Here is a 22,407-nt window from a genome sequence, read left to right as displayed (position 1 = left end):
GAAAGATAATGAACTTGTGTCTAAATACTTACCTTGCCCTTTGTGTCCATTTGTTCGTGAGTTACTTCACCACACATGCTATAAGTTCTATATAGTCCCCATCATTTCTGGTAAATAGAAGGCTGATGAAAGTGCTTTGCACCTTACTTACTTAGGGAATCCCATTGGAACAATTGTTTTAACATTCACAAAGCATTGCTCTGGCTCACAAAGGGTTTTGTTGTGCTTCGGCATCCACTTTTCTTAATCACTGGTATAGCATGTAACACAAAGTCAGTTCTGGAGAATAGGGTGGATATGACATCTCTTTTAATGTATGGTTTTGCAGAGCATCCTTTGTGACCTGTACAGTGTTATTTCAGGTATTATCTTGAAGCCGAAGTAAGTGGTTGACAGGTTTTCCTTGACATAATTCCAAAAATGACAAAGTCAGCATAATAGTTACTAGCACTGATTTGGACCTTGAATTTTTTTGGAACCCATTTAAGGAATCAACAGTCTGGGCATCCAACATACACAAACTTTTCTCATTTTTAGTTACTAATAATGAATAGATTAATTTGTTCCATAACTTATCCCCTAAGTGTCTACTTATCCTAGTGTCTGCTATCTTGTGTTCCAGAATGCTGATTCTCCAATATGATTTGTTCCAAGGTGGCAACATTTTCTTCTCTATAATAAATGTTAAAGTCTGGTTAGCCATTGAGACATCTTCACCACAATGGAACTCAGCAGTGCATCCCTTGACTCCTGCATATTAAGGAAAGTGGCCCCGGTACGCAAAAATGAATCATTCAAGGTGTATTGTTCACTTTTGCTAGAAGTTCAGTAATTCCATAATAAAGGTTTTTCAGCCTTTCATAAATTGAACTAAGTTCTGAAACAAGACATGATCACTATAAACCACAAATGCTTCCACTTATACTTTAAATACATTTATGTGTCAATGTCATCATTTGGGACTGGCCATTTGGTGATATGTAGGTCTAAGAAGTGTGCAGGCCATTGCAATTGCGGCATTGTGGGTCACATGTACACATACTTTAGCTGCCAGTACAGAGCAGCACATGTTAATATTTGAGTCTCCACACACTCTGAGTCCATGTAAGGGAAGGAAGCACAGGCTGAATGCATAAGAATCAGCCACATAGAGCAGCACCAATCACAACGTTTAAAGGGCCTTCCAAGAGTCAGGAAACATGAGAGACACTGGGAAATAAAATAACAAAAGATTTTTACTATAGTCTTTACAAGGTGCTTCTATCTCCTTATTGGAAGAAAAAAGTGTGTTTGGAAGCTAAAAGAATGTGCCTGGTGAATGCGCCCGAGAGAGAGGTTGGGAGCATACACTGATTACTGCTCTTTGCCGCACCCACCGCCTGGGTTGGGATCTGACTGCAGCTGTGCAATGGGTGACACCTCAGCGCCACACTGAACAGTGTGAGGTTTTTTTGACAGTGGCTGGAGAACAAGTCCTGCCACCAACTCCCGAGATTTCCCTGCAAGTTGCAGTCTGTAGTGACTGATATTGGCAATTTCTAGCACATTTTCACCCTATTGTTTTCCTATGGTACCCGACCAAAAGTACAATTTTAGACTGATAACATTTTGATTGCCCCTCATAATGACTCTAGCAAGTCCTATTTAATAATCCTGCTTAAAACATTTTACATCCTGGCTGATTAATATTAGTTTTCTATACCTAGAACCATGGAAAATAAAGAGAGAATGTTAAGCAGATCAATAACAAGCACTACATCACTGGAAAACAAGTTTATGTGCCTGTTTTGTTTACTGATGGCCTAGCAGGAGCCTTTGTGCCTTAACCTTTTATTTTTCTGCATTTTTTTTCAGTAAATACAGTCGTTTACAGCTTTTTGGATAGCCCAGAGCCTTAATAAAAGGGTGTTTCTGTGTCCGTCCGGTTGCTATGTGTCTGTCATTCCAAAAGGTGGTGCTGCATCACAAACATTAACACTCATTACAATCAAAAAAACACTCATTCACTTTAATACATTTGGTTTGGACATTTATGAATCCAGAACCAAATAGCATATAACTTTGCATGGTGCACTTCAAAAATTAACGTTGAGGTGTATGTTGATTACGTAGATTTCAACCCATCTTAGACAGGTAGCACATCTAGTTACAATTACTAAATCTGCTGTGTAAACTAATTTCCAGTGTACGATTACCTGAAATTATTTAAAATTAAATTCTTCCTATGTGAGCAGTAAATCCTGTGAGCCTGCAGAATGTGACTGTTTGTGTACTAAACATACTATTAAGTTATAAAAAGTGCCACCACACCCTGACAATGAGACACCATAACTGCTTAACATTGGACATGCTGGATCACCACACCTTCAGATCTCTTCAACCCTGGGACTTTTGAACTGATGCTCTCTGTAAGCTTCCACCTTCCAAAACTCTGCACACTCTGACAGCAACTGGAGAAGAAAACTGCTGAAGCACTAGAGGCTCTTCAGCAAAGTGCTATGTTCATCTATGTCAACTTCCATCATGGATTCTAGATTTGTGTGCTGAAAGATTCTTTATTATGAACCACTTATAAATCTACTTTTTGTGTAATGTGATTCTATGTTGTGTAACCTGTGTGTGTGTGTGTAGTGCTGTAAGTGCCTTGAGCATGGGAAAGGCTATATAAATAAAATGTATTATTATTATTATTATGTCAACTTTCATCATGGATTCTAGATTTGTGTGCTGAAAGATTCTTTATTATTGTGTGGTTATTTTGTCTCATTAAAGCAGCACTGTAAGTGGAGTAACCTTTTTACAGTGTGATTCCCAACATTGTACTTGGCCCATACATACACAGACGTTTAGCCCTGTTGCTTTTTTCTTGTCTTGTTGGATATGCTTCCTAGTATATAGACACTATTTAACAGATTTTCACTTTGGCACAAATTGTGTAAGCGATTGTTACTTGCTTTTGGAGCAATTAAGTAAGTAAGTGTTGTAGTTATACATCATGAACCAATGGTGATGCTCCAATTAATAAACAAGAATAAAAACAAGAAATGTGAGAGTGAAATGCTGGTGAAATGATGACTATACTCTTGTTGTGGGCTTCAACAGCAGAGCTGACCAAATACAATCCCTGATTTATCTCTTAAACAAGATACAAAGCCAGGCTAAGCTGTTGTGCTAGTAGAGATTAGCATACTGCCACCAGTCCAACTAACAAAATTTATAATTAAATACTTGCATGTATTCAAAAATTCTCAACCATTTGTACTGAATATTGTACATGTTCTAGAATGTCAACTGAGAAGTTTACAGTCATAATACAAGTACAGTATTTCAAGGTTTTCATACAACAAAAATTTAACTGGCATCTCTAAAATGACCCTATGTGAAAATGTCCTTCAGTTGACTGTTTTCCACCTAGAGATGGTGTCTGCCTTGTCTCCATTACTGCTGGACTTCCTCAGGGCTGTACAACTTTGAACTAGGAAAATGAATTAGACATCTAAAGTATTATTCCAATTAAATAAAGATTTCCAATTAAATAAACATTTGTATGTTCTATGGGTGGTACTACTAATAGTAAGCATCATTGCTTTCCTGTAGTAGGACCCAACAGCTTCCCACTATATACCTATTCAGAGACCTATTGAAAGAATTTGAAAAACATATCTTTGGGAGCCTTACTTTGTTCTAACAACACCTTGTGTTTCTCTTGATAGTTTCAGCCAGTTTGTATACATTTATTGTAGGATATCTGGAAGTGTTGGAGCTCATTTGAAAATTAAGCTATTTTATCTGTTTTTTGTACTTATGGATAGCCAAGTTTATGTGGGTTTAAGTACTTAAGATGTGAGCCACCTTACAACATTATCTAGCCATCTTAATTGAAAATATGCAAGTTAGTACTTGTCACTAACTGAAACCCTATGCATTTATTGAACTCTTTTGAAGCTGATTTGCTTTCCCCCATCTTTGCTGTAGATGGATTTTTTTTTTCATAAAACCTCACTTTTTGTGAAAAAATCTAAACTTCTTTTTATTACTCAAATTGTTGAAAACATATGAATAAGAAATGTATGAGCAATGTATACATAATCATTTCAATAATGTTCAAAATAACCAGATTCATGCAGTGCTAAACCGTATTTCAATATGTGTTGCACTGCTGACTCTGTTTTTTTATCAGCACACAGTAGGAATCATCGTCAGTATATGATACTGTGCTGTAAATGAGCAAAATTCAGTTTATCTTATAGTTTTTTCTACCATCTAGTGAAGGTGTATTATCGTGTGTTCTGTGAGATTTAAGAAGTCTGTTAATAGGCTGGTCTACTCTTGCACTTTATGAATAACAAGAGTACAGATACACATAGACAAAGTCCAAGGTGAAAGTGTAATTGTTACACACACAGATATCCTTACATAGACAGTAGAGAATATATCTTACAATATTCTACAGAAGTCTTTACTTACATGAATATCCATAAATAGACAATGGAGCCTTAATATATCTCATAATATTCTATAGAACTCTTTACTTAAGAATTTACTATCAGCAACGCTGATGAACATACTGGTGTCATTATGACACAATTAAAAGCTCACCTCCTATGGTTATGCCACAAGTTCTGTTTCCAAGTGATAAGATAATCAATGCATTTAGAGGCAAACCATTGAAACAGATGTTTTGAGATGATAGATTACTGGTACAAGTTCACCTTGTTTGTCTGAACAAAATGTAATGAAAATATAGGCAATTATTATTTAAAAAAATGCAGATCTGACACACCAGGGGCCTCATGTATAACGCCGTGCGTAGAACTCGCACTATAACATGGCATAAGCACAAAAGCCGAAATGTGCTTACGCACAGAAAAATCCAGATGCAGGAATCTGTGCGTACTCCAACTTCCACGTTCTTCCGCTACATAAATCCCGATCAGCGTGAAAACTAACGCTCGTGCACGCGCATTATGTGACGCCCCAAATCCTCCCAGAATTACGCCTATTTGAATATGCAAATCAATATAAATCGCCCTTAAGCGCAGCCTTCTGTGAAAAGACAATGGGAAAAGCACGGGGGGAAACATAAGAATTTCAGCGAATACCAAGTGGAGGCAAAGGAAAAACATACTATTTGTTCAAATAAGCCGTGGTATAATCAACAAAAGGAAGTTGATCGAGTGGCATAGCGTGTTGGAGAAACATGAAAGCTCACATCCACAAAATCGCACAGTGCCGGAAATAAAAAAGAAGTCACATATCAAAGTCGCCGTGGAAAGCCGAGTTGTAAGCCCACTGTCTGAGTGTCATATGAAAGCTTATTATTGTACAGAGAAAAAAGCCACACGGTGGGGAAAAAGCACGAAATGTCCACTTCAATCTCGACATTTCCACTTTAATCACGTAGTTTATTTTGTCATTAAAGTAGAACATTATAAAATTCATCTTAAAATTGTTTAATTAACCAGTTTCTAAAATCACATCGTAATTAAAGTAGCACGTTAAATGCTTTGTTTTGTATTTGATTTTCTATGTGCTCTATGTGTGTGAATCACTACTTGCTTCTTAAACCGGCTCTCTTCCTCCAACTGGACACAGAATCCATTACATTTGTGATATTACAGCTCTCTGAATAACTAAAATACTGAGATGTATACGTGATGTCATTTTCATGATGATAGGAGTTAAAGCACGTTATTAAACATGTTTCACTTCGATGAAATAATTTATTGCAGCAGTACTCAGGGGCGGCTCTAAGCTTGTGGTAGCACTGGGCAGAGGAAGAATCGGTGGCTGGCTCCTTCCGCCAATGTCAGTAAAGTATCTTATGCACGGTGGATGGGCATGTCCGTTGCAGACACTAGCCGCCTCGTGCTCATGACACAAGCATTTAACTTTTGCCGAAATTTGTCGCTGCGTTTTTAGCTGTGTTGTTATTTTATCTTTCTGTTTTATATTCAATATATATTGGCGTAGCCGTCACTGCAGTCAGTGCTTTTCTTTCCCCAAGTAACCGATCGCCATACAATCAGCTCTGTAATAGACGGCCATCTGCTTAGCGCCGATTCTTCAAAACGTTTAAAGAACATTGAAATATCTTCGTAGTACATGTTTAATTATTCTATCCTTAAAGACACTCCCAGTGAAGAATATAGATTATTTAAATGAAGTTAAAGTTTTATCTGTATAATTTAACAAACATATTTTGCTGCATTTCACCTTAAAAATGATATCGTCATCATATGTAAATACGCGCTTTATATAGTGGCTCAGGTTGTGCGATATTATAACTATAGTGCAAGTTTACAGTGGGGTGATTGTACTTATAAGTACAAACAGTTCTACAAGGAGCACTTGATTGGCTGCATTTAAAGTTCTTGGGATTAAACTGTTTTGAACCGCGAGGTCCGTACAGGAAAGGCTTTGAAACGTTTTGCCGTGGCAGAGACAGCGTGTGCTTAATGCGTATACCGATAATTCTCTTTCCGATCAGCTGCTGCTGTGATTCACACTCAGATACAGTGATATAAATACTCCGAGTGGTGCAGTGAGAGTAATATGGAAAAAGATGATCCGCTGTGGCAACTCCTAACGGGAGCAGCTGAAAGAAGAAGAAGAAGAAGAAGTGAGAGTAACAACGCTAAAGCAGTTATGGTATTTGGAATACTATGGCTGTTCCCTGGACCATTATATTGTTACGAGTTAATTACAATCAGATGCATTACACTAATAAACAATATGCGGTTAGTTTCTGTGTATTTATAAAGCCGCGTCATGAAAATAATGAGTAATCACACAAGAACAGTACCATTGCTTTGACGCTGGGTGCCGCCAGTTTGCAAAACCGAGCGGAGAACTTGCGTACGACAAGGCATGAGGTACCGTGGAAAAGTGCGTGGCTTTACACCAAGTGTAGGTTTTATACATCGCGATTTGAACGTGGAAAAGTTCTTACGCAACATTTCTGTGCGTACGCACCGTTTATACATGAGGCCCCAGGACTGCTGGGGTTCCTAACCTGGAGTAAATTTGTTTAAAAAAGCTAAAGTCGCAAAGTCCTTGATTAGTTCCCAAATACGACATGAAACTTGCTCTTTTAACAACTGTTAAGAAAACCCAAAATCATAAATGAAAAGAAAGAGCAAGCGTCTCACTGACTGATGTGTTCTCATTGACTCAGTATGTTTCTTTCTGTTATAATAGTATCTGCTGCTTATTAATGGTTTTTAAATAAGTGAAATAGCATTATTATGTGCTCTTATTATTGGTATTGCTATTTGAACTTAAAATAAAAATGTTTAAAACAGTATCTTGAAATTTCCCCTTTGTCAATCACTTTATTATGGTAGAAGTATAAACTCAAATTACAACTGAACAAAACAGGGATAGAGTAAATTTACTTTCAAAATGTTGCCATGGGATAAACGGGGTGAAAAAGAAATAGTACCAGCTAGGTGAGTCGACATTTACCTTTCTAACCCTAACCCCTTGATTGTCAACATCTGCCTTGAAAGAATTGATCTATTTTTCTACAAATGCTTCATATGGATAGATCCCAGCTGTAAATTGCAGTGTTACAGCAGCCACACACTAAAACAACAAAGAATACCCAGAAGATTAGATAATGAATAAATAAGTAAAATGCTAAATAAATAAAAAAACTACAGTGAAACTCAAATTAACAAATTAAATTGACACAGAAAAACAGAGTCGAGCCAAAGGTTACATAACATCTAATGGCAGCTGATACAAATTTCCTAGTGCTCTCTGGGATATCAACAACAACAACAACAGTTATTTATATAGCACATTTTCATACAAACAGTAGCTCAAAGTGCTTTACATAATAAAGAATAGAAAAATAAAAGACACAATAAGAAAACAAAATAAATCAACATTAATTAACATCGAATAAGAGTAAGGTTCAATGGCCAGGGGGGACAGAAAAAACAAAAAAACTCCAGACGGCTGGAGAAAAAATAAAATCTGTAGGGATTCCAGACCATGAGACCGCCCAGTCCCCTCTGGGCATTCTACCTAACATAAATGAAACAGTCCTCTTTGGATTTAGGGTTCTCACGGAAGGGCTTGATGAAGATGGTCACGTAGACTTCTGCCTTTTAATCCATCCATCATTGTTGGAGCATCATGAAGCTTTGAGTAGGTGGAGGTGGATATGTTAGTAGAATCAGTGCTGTGCTGAAGGTGTTCCACTTATTGACTAGAATATCATTCCGAGGTGACGAGTCTGCTTATGAAATCCAGCAGCTTAGCCAATGTTCCTACTCTCTGCTATTGCCTCTGAAGAGCCCAGGCTATACGCTGAAGTGATCAGCCTTCTTAATTAACTTGCCAAATCTGTTTGAATGTTCTGTTATCATGCAACATCACCAACATAGCACTGAGTAAAAAAGTAAATTATAAACCATGGAATGATAGAACATATGCAAAAACATTCAACCTACAGCAAAAGAATGTGAGGCTCCTTAGGAAATGTGAGGCTAAGGAGTAAAAAAAAATACAAAACAAGACATGATAATCTCATAGTTGCTTACCCAATCCAGATGGGGGTGGCAGAGAAGAGATGGGGGTCTGATATAGTTTTCAAAGTCTTCATGATGTGAAATATCATGGGCATAGGCCATTAATTATTCAGTTCAATGTGGTTACAATTCTTTGCCACTGAAACCCAGCAGAAGGTCTTCCACATCACTGAAATCATTATCAAGATCAAACTCAGGTTCAATATGTGCTGAACAATGATTGATTTTTTTGAAAAGTAATTTTTTGATAAATCTACATGTGAGGCATGTTTGCCATGTCATCTTGAACAATATGGAAGAAATACAAAAAGAAAACAGCAACCATATCAAGTAATGATTCTGTGGCTACTATAAATTCATATATAATCAAATCCAGTTAATCTTAGCAGCATCTGGCTGGGTTAAATCCACTGATGTGGGAAGAAATCGAGTGCAGATATGGAACAACAATGTAGAAAACACCAGTCCTCCATAAGTTTGGAGCTAAGAGACAACAGTTTTAACGTTTTATGTCACATGTTCACCTTTTAGGTTTATTAAAATGTTATGTTGTGAAGTACTTGTGACTGCATTACGTGCAAATTAAAGTTAATCTGATAATGCAAAGTAAAACATAAATCTTTATTGCTAGTATCCACAACCATGCAGTTTTCAACAGGTTTACATGAACAGCTCCATTTGATATTTTATTGATAACATGCAGTTCACATTTACATATCTAAAGATTTTCAGCCACAGGTACTGAGCATCATATATAGAACAGTACATGAAGTTAAACTTAAGCTATAGCAATATATTTTTGATAAATATAAGTTACTGTGATTGTGCAGACATAACCTGTGACTTCATTGCATCCACTAAGAAACTCAGCTCATTGCACAGATTCTCATATCGGTAGGCCATTCGTATTTGTGCAACATTTGTCCTCCGAATGTCATTGCCTTCTGGGCCCTCCTTTAAGTAATTGTCACCCAAGAAGTGTAGCTTTTCCTGTTAATTAAAGGCAAAAATTAACATTTCAACCATTCATGCAATCTTTTTCTAATATTCCCCCTCTTTCACTCACCTAATAAAATAAAAAAAGACTGAACCGTTCGCTCTTCACAGCTAATAAAAGGGTGTACTTAGCTGGTGATAGTGGCGGTCAATATATGGTCAATGGCTACTGTGTGCTAATTAAAGTTTAACTGTGTTAGCAAAGAATGGGTTTCCATATTTGGCAATTGTATGTTTCTATTTTGAAACTAAAGAATGTTAAAAACAGAATGAAAGCACTGGCAAATACCTGTACTGCTGAAACCTTAAGATCCCCCTATGGATGAAGGGAAGACATCTCTGCAGCCCAAGCCTAGAATAACGCTACAGGCATTCTCACAGAGGTCAAAGGCAATTGCCTGGAACTCCACTATTGCATTGTGCTTTGCTAGGAGCTTCCTTCAACTGATTTGGAGTACACACTGATATTGAAAGAAGCTAAATGTATTCTTTCTTTAGAGTTATTTTTATTCTTTCTTCATCTTTGAGTATTTTGCTGTACTACTGGAAAAGGATATATTTCATCTTATAATAACATAAATATTGTTTTTTGATTTAGTAAAGCTACAGTTTGTAAAAGAATATATATTCTCAGGCAAGGTAGCACACTGGTAGCCCTGCTGTTTTGCAGTAAAGAGATCAGGGTTTTGCCCCAGGTTCTCTCTGTGTAGAGTTTGCATGTTCCCCCTCTGTCTGTGCGCATTTCCTCTGGGTACTCCAGTTTCCTCCCACTGTTCAAAGACATGCAGCTTAGATGAATCAGCAATGCTAAACTGACCCTAATGCGTGTTTGGTCTTTGGGTGTGTGTGTGTGTTGACCCTATGATGGACTGCCACTTTATGCTAGCTGGGATAGGCATCAGGCTTTCCCGCAACCCTGGTGTGGATTAAGCAGGTTAGAAAATAACATGACATATGTTCCAGGGAGCATATGCCCCCTGCTGGATAAAGCATGAAAACAAAAACAATGAAGTCATATTGGTTCCACATTTTGTGTATTACAGATTTAATAGCTGTCTCAGTTCACTCGACCTCTGTGAAATGTCCTAGACAGTTGTGGAGTGAAAACCTGAGGTTCAGCTAGAGGTGCTCCAGATACCTCAAGGTATGTTATCTTTTTTTTCTCAGGTGAGGGCCTTACGCCAGCAAAAAGAAACCATATCCATAAAGTGCAATGAAGTTCCCCCACAACTTCAATGCGATCTCCAGGAGAAGTAGGCAGAAATACTTATTTTATTAATGTGATCTATGATGGCTGCACAAAACGATGCACAGGAACAGAGTAAATCAACTCTTGGATGCCCACTGACAAACTAGGAAATCTACCCTTTAATGCATTCAGTATTTACCTCTTGTTAGTAATGCTCATTAAATACAGAGGTCCAGCAAAGGCTGGCTGAACAATAACTTTAGGATTTACACATCTTTTGGAACACAAAGATAAACTGGTGATGAAATCCAATGGGCTGAATGTGCTACATTTTGTCCTTCACAGAATTAATAGAACTGATCAATAGACATTTGTCTTTTAAATGTCTTGGCTGCAGCAGTGTTTCTTTGTCCAGTAGTCTGAGAGCACCTATGTGGTCAAATATAGATAATATTTCCTTTATTTCAAAAGTGTTTTGTGGCCAGGCTATATAAAATTATTGTTAAAGTCCAGAACAGTCAGAGTCAGCCTTTAAAATACTGATCCCTAATTAAGTAGAGAATTGGTGAGGAGTTAACAGGGTTGGTCAGGCGTTAAGAGGCTGGAGGGCATAACCAACTGAGGAGAAACTGTGTGCTGTAGCAGAAACTGAAAGGAAGGCAGTGTGGTTACAGTTTTACTGTGTTTTACTGTTTACAAATCATTACCACATGAGAGGTTAAAATTTTAAAATCTGCCTTTTGATATAAAGCTATGAAAACCTCTACCACTTTTGCTAACAGAAGTTATGTATTCCTACTCCAGAGCATATACTGTGATCACAAGATACACACATGTTTAAATTTTAAGGATTAAAATTACTGCAAGCAATAGAGCTATTATCTATAGGATCCCCAAGCTCTACATGATGTAGCTATGATAAAATGTGTGACACAGCTATTAAATGATGGCTGAAGACCAATCATGCATAAATTACTTTTCTCCTAGTAAAGCTATTGCTGAGGCAGCTAACATTGCTTTAGAAACACTCAAGCAACTTTCTGATGGGCTATTACTGAATCTTTTTTTATTGGTGTTTTCCATTAGTATTTAGTTTTGCTTCCTCCTTGACTAAGTTATGTCTGCTGATCTAGGAACACAACTTGTTTGTACGGGACATTTTATTGTTAGACCCAGCAGCACAAGCCATTTACATACTACTGTTGGGAAGTTTAAAAATGATCCATTAGTCCATTGATTGACACATCCACTTAAATTTGAGGTAATGGAGAGTAAACCTATCCTTTTAGTTCTATAAGCAAGGTAGGAAACAACCCTGGAAGGGGTGCGGTCATACTCACTTACATGAGTCAGCTCAGCATGTAGAGCCACTAATCCATTTAAAATGCACTACTTGGCGGCACAAGACAAAACCTGGTGTACCCAAGGAAAAACTTCACAAAGAGATCACCCAGGCCAGGATGATAAGAGTGCTACATACTGTGCCACTATACTTTTTGTTTAAAATTATAAAGTCTATATCTCTGTGTTTCTATTCAATATATATATATATATATATATATATATATATATACATACATACTGCATGTTTTTCCATTCACTTTTTTGAACAGTACATATTTATATAACAATAATTTGATTATAAATAAAATGATTTTGTTATTTTAATTGAATCATACTTTGAATGAACACTTTGTTAACTAAAAGTAGAAGACAACATTGATCAGATCCACTATGAACTCTTTAACTGTACCACTTGTTTAATTACACTTCTACTATTTCTATAATTGTCAAAAAAGGAATATTTTTCTATGTACAAAGTAGTTTTGTTTTCTAACAAATATAAACTGTATTTGAGAGTTATATTTTTATGTTATTTTCACTTTAAAGCACTTGTTGAGATTTTCCTATCAAAATGTTGTCTTATCTATACAGTAGCCTGGGTTGCAAACGTTTCTGGTACAATATAAGTTAGTCTTCATTGATACTTGCTTTATTATGAAAATCTAGGGACCTTCAGGACTGCAATTAAACTAATGTTTGATGAAGGCCATTATGTAAATATACAACCTGTTTGCAAACTTCTTCCACTTACATTACATATTACTGATAAAATGATTTACCTCATGAGGAAGTCCACTTTGCAGAACACTGTTTCTGGCAATTTCACAAACATCACAGGTTGTGAGCTTCCACAGTTGAGCTGCGATGGCATATTCTTCCATGAGCGCTTCCTATAGTGGGGATTTACATGACAAACCTATTATCAAGGACATGTTTTTCAAGCAGCATACATGTCTGTTGATATACTAATTCTTGTAAGGCATAGTTAATTAAATCATCTAATAAGAACAATATAGTAAAAAATGCAACATCTGATGTAGAAAGATTTATCTTTATAAAGCAGTACTGGTTTATCTGATATTGCTGAAAAATTGTTCCAGCAGTTTACAGTTCATACAAAAAAACTGCAGTGCACTGTCTTCTCAAAGAGTTCATCGAGTAGCTTCCTTTGTGATTGCCATTTGTACACCTTTCACAATGGTTACTCACTTTTATTGTAACATAACAATTTTATCTATGTTGTTTGTGATTGGTTTTAAATTTAAATATTTGGGGATATTAACAGTGTGCTATATGCTAGTGTGACACATCTTTTAATCTTGGGCTGCATAACCAGACAAATGCAGACATTTTCTTTTAGAGATGACACCTCATGCAGAAAGTAATTGGAGAGACAGCTGTAATTTTCTTATTCAGAGTTTCATCCACTTTGTTCACTTGACAGCTGCTGATTTTCATTGATCAGACACTGCAGTGCCACCAGCGTAACACATACACAGGACCCAGATTTTTTTTTTTTTTTAATAAAATCAGCCTATTAAAATCTAATGAGACATTTCCAATCAAATCAGTCTACCTCATTTAAATAGTGGTTCTCTTTATACTGATAAGTAAAGTAATGTCTTTATTTTATTGTAGTTACCTTTGCTTTAATGGATTATTAATAAGTTTGTTATGCTCACTGTGACATGACATGTTCTATGTTTTAATATATCGCTAGTTTTGATATCCAACACCTGTCTGGTCCCAAATGTGCAGGATACACACTGCTTTTTACTGTGATATATTCAACCTTATCAGTTTGGTAATATGAATGAATTTAAAAAACAAAATAGTTGTAGGGAAATATTTCATCTTGTAAATTTAAAAAGTCACTAACCATAGAACATTATGTAGGCATAATTCAAAATATAGTACATTTCATAGAAATGGGAATAGAAATATACATGGAAATTATGGCAGATTAACATACATAATACAGTGTCTTTTCTGTATATTGGTCGTATAATAATTTCTGTTTTTAAAATGTATTATTAGTATTTGAGAACATCTATGAAAAAGGTATTTTTAGTACATTATATCTGGGATGAACAGTCACCTTACCTTAGTGTAATGAAATTGCATTGGGTCATCAGTTGAAAGTGAAATACAGAGGCCTTTGTGTAGAAATTCACGCAATGGGTTTTTGGAATACTCCAGAAAGAGGCTGTTGTTACTAAGGGGTGACATGGCAATGGGAATTTGAGTGAGGTAGTAAAGATACTGAAGTACTGGACTCTGCATAAAGGAAATAGGAACAGATTAATAAATAGTTTTAGATTGGCTTTATTACAAATTCAAATTAATTATTAAACTACATATTCAAATCTCGTTCATTTTTTTCTGACAAAATTGGGCTTGCAATACGTTATAACTTTTTGGTTTTTTACTTTTCTTAATTATTTTGATTTTAGTGGATTTAATTTAATCAAATATTCTGGTCATTTTCTAAACTCATTCTCTTTGGTGCATTTTGGAGCCTTTTCTGGCAACACTGGGCACAAGGCAGGATAATGACCATGGACAAGATATTCCTTCATCAATCCTGGGGCTAATTTACAGTTCACCAATCACCCTTATCTTTATGTCATTGAAATATGTAAGGAAACTGGAGCACATGTGCAAACTCCATAATAATTCAACCTTGGTCAGGATTTGAAACCAAGACTTCAGAGCATCTGGAGTCTGAAGTAATACTACTACAGTGTTAAAAAAACAGTACCTTTTTAAGATTCAGTCCATGTGAGATGTTGTCTGCAGTTAGGAAAGCAGATGCCAGATGAGTAATTGAACCAGCTTCTCCACAGTGTGGGCGAAACAAGAAAGTGCTGAGACCTCGTTCCCTTAAAAAGAAGCATTTATATAAGGAGAAATGTAATTACAATTTGTTCAGCATTTTATTCTCTCTATTATAGTGTAGCATCCTTTTCAGAATATCTAGGTCACAAAGTTCAAAGTTGTGAGCGCTGTGTTTCATTGTCTAAGACTCCCTTTACACTTTCATTTTACTTAGTTACAGTAACACAACAGCTTAAGTCACTAAAAATATCAAGTGATGTATTGTCTGCAGTTAAACACAAAATTTCACGCCACAGCTAATATCACACTCTATTTTGGTGCTCCACACAGCAATAGGTGTATAGGTTCAAATTCCACTATCTGTATGACATCTGCATATTGTCCCTGTGTTTGCATAAGATTTCCCTGCATGTTTTTTCTCCTACATTTGAAAGGTAGGTGTTCTAGAATGATTTAAAACTGGCCCAGCTTGAGAGATTATAGTTCTTTAGGCGAGTGCGCACTGTGATGAATTAGTTCTGCCTCCCCGTGACTCTAAACTTGATAGGTGGGCTAAAAAAATGAGACCGATATAAAAAAGGCAATAACATAGTATAAAATAAGTGACACATTACAGAACTAGTATTATTAAACTATTTCCAGGTTCACTGTAGGACTTACTTTCTGAGGTTGTTGAGTACCATTATATTTCCATACATGTAAAACAGATAATAACTGTATGGTGGGTTCTGATCAGTATTCCATTCTGAGGGCTTTGGACTGTTGTAGGAGAATATGTGATCACTGTGTTTGGATTCATCATCCACACTGTCAAAACCAGTCACCTGAATATCATACAAGATGAAGTTAAAGTATAAAATTCATTCAGCAAAATATAAGCTAAATAGTAAATAAATGCATTTATTTTACCGACTTTAAGCTAAGTAGGACATCTCAACTTTAATTTAAATATGACATCTTTTTAGCTTACAGAATTAAGCAATTATTTTTTAGATTCACCTGATTCCTTTCAAACAAAGTCTGTAGATACAAATTCTACAGTATATTTCATAGCTATTTCTAAAGCATATGACTGATGTCATTCCCAAAATATTGAACGTTTTTTGTTATTTGAACTACAGATACTAAAGATAAAAATTAATAAAAATAATTAAACAATTTTATTACAAATTTATAGACCAATGGATTCATATTTTTCATTCACAAATACACCTGATTTGTAGGTTGATTTTGTTAGTCATTATGCAAACACTATGAAGAGGCTGCATGGAGGGAAAGATTAAAATTATTGAGGTTGATGTAGATGATTTGGTTAAGGATGGTGTGCCTTGGGTGATGCTGAAAAAACTGAAAATCATCTCAACTGAAGACAGACACTCATTACAGGGTTATATCATAACTTGCAGTTATGGCTAGCAGACTTTTTTTACCTTTAAAATGTTTAGTCACCTTGTCACTACTGCAATATATTAGTAATTGTATACTGTGCTACTGACTTCAGGGTCATTTCCTATGCTGATATTTCCAAGGAAATCTTACTTGACTGGAAAAGTCTCTGCACATTCATAATTTATAAGATAGTCAAACATATAATTAGAAGCTTAAAAGAGTAACAATATTTTCATTCACTATTAAGAAAAAATATACCCATCCATACTCACATATTGTAAGAAAACATGAAGCTCCTTGTTTTTTTGTGGATTTACTGTCACTTCAAACAGAGGAAGAAAAATATTTTCTAGCATTTTTTCAAAATTGGGTAAAATTTTCTTTGACTTGAAAATATCACTGAAAAATAAAGAAGATAATGTTTTAGTTTTGTGGCACTTCAATGTCAAATTAAGAAAAACATTTAATTGTGGCACAATTACAGGAACAATATTTCAATAAAACTGACTTTGTTACTACTGTACATAGTATATTATAAAGGATAAATGAATGCAGAAAATGAATGGGGGAAATGACTGTTTTGTTGTAGAGTGTAATGACAAATGCATGTAATATAAAGGAAATATCTGGAGCCACATTTATATTTAACAAAAATCATCTATACATCATATCAATGTCATAAATTATTTAGTTAAACTTGTCATTACTGTCAAAATACTAAAATATAAATTCTTACTAGATTCTTGGAATCTGAATGATCCAGCTCATGTGTGGTGAATATACTTTGTGCTTAATGAACCATTTTGCCAAATGATTCCATTCATCTGGAGATCTCCCATAGATTGACAAACGTGGTTCTGCATATTGAAACCTGCTTTCTTCCAGTTCATGAGCTACTTCCTACAAACAAATATAATTTCAAATACAATTTAAATACTATAATTAGATTTATTTGTATCTGTCATGATCAGTCCATGCAACCAATGGGAATTTTCAGTTATAAACCTAGTATAGATTTGCCTTGAACTCACTCATGCTGCAAATAATTCCTAAAATTGCCCACTACTGGTGATCTCTTCAATTCTAAAAATGTATAACTGTATGTTTTCTGCATTTTTAACATCATCTCAAGTTATTCTAAGACAGACTATCTTTAAATCTCATCATATTGTTTGTTTCTTCATGAGTTTATTATTTACTGTTTATTACTAATACATTGTGATTTACTGTGTTCCCAATTTAACCTATCAATTTCTTCACATGTGTTACTATAATCATACAATCTACACTTATTCTAATTTTACTAAAACTACCCAATGCCATGTAATGTCAATTCATTGCTTACAAGTATTTTAGAATATAAATCATTGGTGGCATTAGGACATTGGCTTCTAATTGACTCAAACTCTTTTCTAGGTAATACAATCAAATAAATAAGTACATTATTGCAAAGTTTAGATTTGAAATTTTCATATGCGAGATTTGGTCAAAATACATTCATTTTGTACAGGTAACTTTTTACATTTTTATTTTAAAGTAGTCTCTGTTTTCTTAACTGTTCATGGTGTCTTTGTTTTTATTTTGTCAATTTGTATTTTTACAAAGTTCTTTAATCTTTGTAAGATGGGTTTTATCCATTTATCTGCTTTAGTTTCTATCACTTTAAAATCTTTGAACATATCATGCCAATGATCACAACAACATAATGTAACCTGTATTTTTGGAAAGACTCAATAACCAACTTTATTATTAATTTTGGCATTCGGAAGTTTAAAACATGTACAGTATTGTTTTTGCATGTTCTGTTATATTATCTCACCTGTTGTGCTTTTCACCTATTAATGAAATTATGTGTCAATGGCTAACACACACAGACTTATTCTCTATTATTTAAAAATGTGTGGCTATCCTATTCCCTTCTAACAAATCTCTTTACTCATTCATCTCCTAAATGTTGGCTTTGAGAACCCCTAATCTGTGCTGAGGCCAACTTTGAAGTTAGGACTGGAGCCTGTAGATTGTTTTTGAAGCATACTATTGTATTTGCCATGTGATTTTCCATTTGTTTGATTGTTTGAGTTTTTTTTTTTATTTTTAAGAAATTACCCTAGTAAGCTATCAGCCTATGCTATCATTTAACATCTAAGGGGCACATTACATAAGTATCAGTATTTTAGAGTGCAGAATGGTATGGTTCTTTAAGTGTATCATAGCCAGCACAACCCCATCAGTCTGCGACTGAAATTCTTAACTGATACATTCTATAAAAAAAAAAAAAACACATTATGAAAACAATTTTTAATACTGAATTAGATTCCAAAACAGAAATATATCTGTCACCATGTCACTGGTCTCAATCAACTTTCACTCATTTTATCACTTCCTTTCTGGAACTAAGTAAATAAAAAAGTTAAAATGTGTACCTTAATTGGTGGAGACACTGAGATCTGAACACAGCAACTACATTCTGTTGTTCTATGTTTTAGCTGTTAAATAGCATGGTGGCACAGTGATTAACACTGCTGACCCACACAGCTTCTGGGGGCTGGGTTTGAAATCTAGGACAGCCACGGCTGTATATCTTCTCTGTGACTTGTACTCCCTCTGGCATCCCACATTTATGAAAGTTACATTATTTGGCAACCTTAAATTTGCCTAATATGTGTGAGTGAGTGCATAAGCATGCCCTGTATTAGACTGGTGCACAATCCATGGTAGATCTTTTAGATTTTTTCTTTTGAAAACTTCTTTAAACAGGTGATGGACTGGTGCACTTTTCAAGCCTATATCCAAGGAAAGTAGCTCCCAGTGATGCCAAGAAAGACACAAACTTCTGTAATCTTGAATTGGGTTATTTTGGACACCCAGTTTCACCTTCATTAGATCAAATCAAGGGTTTATTGTGTTTTAGTAAATGTGCAAAAATATATATGTAAAATCATTAGGCTTGCTGAGGATGGCTGCAGATCATGTTATAATATGATTTGGCAAGATTTGACCCGAGTTATTATGTTAATGCAATATTGTCTCATCGCAGTAACATCTTTGCGACTGGATATAGTCATTTTTTTCTGAAGTTTCAAAACAGGAAGGAACTGAAAATGCCCCTGGAAGATCAGATGGAGTAGGCAGTTAAAGGGAAGAAATATAAGTATGAGGGACTTGAGGAAATAGTGGTGACAAGCTCACCGCCATCTGGTTGATTTGGGCTGCAGAGGCTTTGCTTGCTGATCTCTCTACAAAGTTTACACACTGCTTGACATAAAGGGGCCTGTGAAAAAATCAGCCAATAGATCAGTGACAAAGCCTGCCTGGAGAGCTTCTAGATGACTGTGGATGAACAGGTTTGATACTGCAAGTCAGGGCTTGATCAAACACAGTTGGGTTGCCTGGGAGAGTGTGTCTGATGTTGATATTTCCTTATTCCAACAGAGAATCCTATGCAGAAAATATCAGGTGCAACAATAAATATTTGGCTTCTAGATATTCTGTTAATCTTAGCATGATTTGTTAGCACTTGTCTGCATGGTTGATTTAACACTAATCCAGCTTTCTCATCTTTATATAAAGCTAGGCCTTCAAGTTGCTCTCTAATGATTTTCAAATAATTTGCACCTGGTTTGATGCACTTGAAGTAAATTATACTTAGCCTAAGAAATGACAAAACAGTGGTCACTTACTTCTATACAAGAACTAAGGTTTATTTGCTTATATACCAATACTGTATATATTTTTCTATCAATTCTTTGTAAATATTACCTAGCATATATGTCCTCTGAATAACTTATAGCTGCTGTGTTTATTAACTCTTTCTTTTAGCAAAGTTTGAACTGCTTCTTTCGTCTGCTCCCATTTAGGGGTCACAAAAGTGAAAGTCTATCCTTGTCTTTTACATCATTCTCTTTTCCTCTTGCCTGGTGGTTCCATCCTCAACATTCTTTTCCCGATTTTCCCCTATCTCTCCTCTGCACGTGTCTAAACCATGACAATCTAGCCTCTCTTATTTGGTCACCAAACTGTAATACCTGTGTTGTTCTTCTAATACGCTCATTAGACCTTGTCTACTCTCATTTCTCTAAGTGAAAATCGTAGCATCTTCAATTCTGCCACTCCCAGCTCCGCCTCCTCTCTTTTTGTCAGTACCACCATCTCCTAACCATAAAACAAAGCTGGTCTCATACCTTCCTTTTCACTCTTGCAGTTAGTCTTCTACTACAAATCACTGCTGCCACTCTTCTCCACCCAGTCCACTCTGCCTACACTCTGCTTCACCTCTCTGCTGCACTCTCCATTACTTTGGACTGTTGAACTCAATCATTTAAATTTGTCTACCTCAGAGGGTACAGACCTATAAATATCTGGGAGTGCAGTTGGATGATAAATTGGACTGGACTGCCAATACTGCTGTGTAAATATGCTCTGTGTAAGACTATACTTCCTTAGAAGGTTGACGTCTTTTAACATCTGCAATAAGATGCTGCAGATGTTCTACCAGACGGTTGTGGCGAATGCCCTCTTCTACGTGGTGGTGTGCTGTGGAGGCAGCATAAAGAAGAAGGACATCTCACGCCTGGACAAACTGGTGAGGAAGGCAGCCTTTGTTGTAGGCATGGAGCTTGACAGGTTGACATCCATGGCAGAGCAGGCTCCTGTCAATCATGGAGAATCCACTGCATCCACTGAACAGTGTCATTTCCAGGCAGAGGAGCAGCTTCAGCGACAGAGTGCTGTCACTGTCCTGCTCCACTGACAGACTGAGGAGATCGTTCCTCCCCCACACTATGCAACTCTTCAATTCCACCCGGGGGGTAAACGTTAACATTATTCAAAGTTATTGTCTGTTTTTACCTGGATTTTTATTACTCTTTAATATTGTTTTTTGTATCAGTATGCTGCTGCTGGATTATGTGAATTTCCCCTTGGGATTAATAAAGTATCTGTCTATCTTCCTTCACCACCTCTGCTCCTTGCATTCACACCTTTCCACCACCTTCGCTCTCATTTATGCACATGTACTCTATTTTACTCCTACTGACTCTCATTCCTCTTCCCTCTAGTGTGTACCACCACCTCTCCAGGTTCACCTCAACCTGCTGTCTACTCTCACTGCAGATCACAATGTCATCCATGAAATCAAAGTCCACGGAGACTCCTGTCTGACCTCATCTGTCAACCTGTTTATCACCATTGCAAACAGGAAAAATCTCAGAGATAATCCTTGATGTAATCTCACTCTCACCTTGAACCAGGCTATCATTCCAACCTCACACCTAACTACAATGACACTGTCCTCATACATATCCTATACCACCCTCAAATACATTTCTGCTACTCCCAACTACCTCATACAGCACCATAACTCCTTTCTTGGCACCCTGTCATACACTTTGTCTAATTCCACAAACACACAATGCAGTTTCTTTGGATCTTCCTTGTACTTCTCCATCAACACTCCTAAAGCAAACATCGCATCTGTAGTACTCTTTGCTGGCATGAAACCATATTGCTGCTCATAGATCACTACTTCTCTCAGCCTAGCATCCATCACTCTTTCTCATATCTTCATGGTGTGACTGATCAATTTTATACCCCTGTAGTTGCGCAACTCTGCACATCTCCCTTATTTTTGAAAATTGGTACAAATATCTCTCCACTCCTCAGACATCTTCTCACTTTTGTTAAGCAATCTAGTTACAAATTCTATTGCCATCTCATCTAAACATTTCCATCCCTCCACTAGTATATAATCTGGGCCAACTGCTTTTCCAGTTTTCATCCTTTTCATAGCTTCCTTCACTTCAGCTTTGCTGATCCCGGTACTTTGAGATTTACTATCTGCACTTTATCCAACCTACACTCTCTCTCATTTTCTATATTCATAAATTCTTCAAAGTGCTCCTTCCACCTCTTCAACACACTCTCACCGCTTGTCAGCAAATTTCTACCTACAGTACATCCTTTATCACCCTGACCTGCAGCACATTCTTTCCTGCTCGGTACCTCTGATTGGCAAAACATTACAAGTTAACAAGGTTAGAACAAATTTGGTAAAGCAAGAAGTTCAGCTTTATATTTATTAAAGTATGTGTAAACACAAAGTGAATATTCATG

The 22,407-nt window shown here is 36.1% G+C and overlaps 1 protein-coding gene across 3 annotated transcripts in view; it reads right to left on the bottom strand.

Moving 5' to 3' along the window:
* Positions 1–9,140: 9,140 nt before the first annotated feature.
* Positions 9,141–22,407, bottom strand: part of LOC120535743 (AMP deaminase 3-like) — a 187,899-nt gene continuing 174,632 nt past the window's right edge. For all 3 annotated transcript variants that reach the window (XM_039763779.1, XM_039763788.1, XM_039763796.1), the window contains 7 exons: positions 17,033–17,196; positions 16,569–16,695; positions 15,568–15,731; positions 14,831–14,951; positions 14,173–14,346; positions 12,849–12,959; positions 9,141–9,530 (listed from right to left, as the gene is read on the bottom strand). In XM_039763779.1, the coding sequence (XP_039619713.1) occupies positions 9,354–9,530; positions 12,849–12,959; positions 14,173–14,346; positions 14,831–14,951; positions 15,568–15,731; positions 16,569–16,695; positions 17,033–17,196 (1,038 nt within the window). In that variant the 3' untranslated portion in view covers positions 9,141–9,353. The remainder of the gene's footprint in view (positions 9,531–12,848; positions 12,960–14,172; positions 14,347–14,830; positions 14,952–15,567; positions 15,732–16,568; positions 16,696–17,032; positions 17,197–22,407) is intronic.

The sequence above is a fragment of the Polypterus senegalus genome, chromosome 1 (genome assembly GCF_016835505.1).
Source record: "Polypterus senegalus isolate Bchr_013 chromosome 1, ASM1683550v1, whole genome shotgun sequence".
NCBI classification, from domain to species: Eukaryota; Metazoa; Chordata; class Cladistia; order Polypteriformes; family Polypteridae; genus Polypterus; species Polypterus senegalus.
The sequence above is the reverse complement of the archived record's forward strand: the minus strand, read 5'-3'. Positions and strand labels throughout refer to the sequence as shown.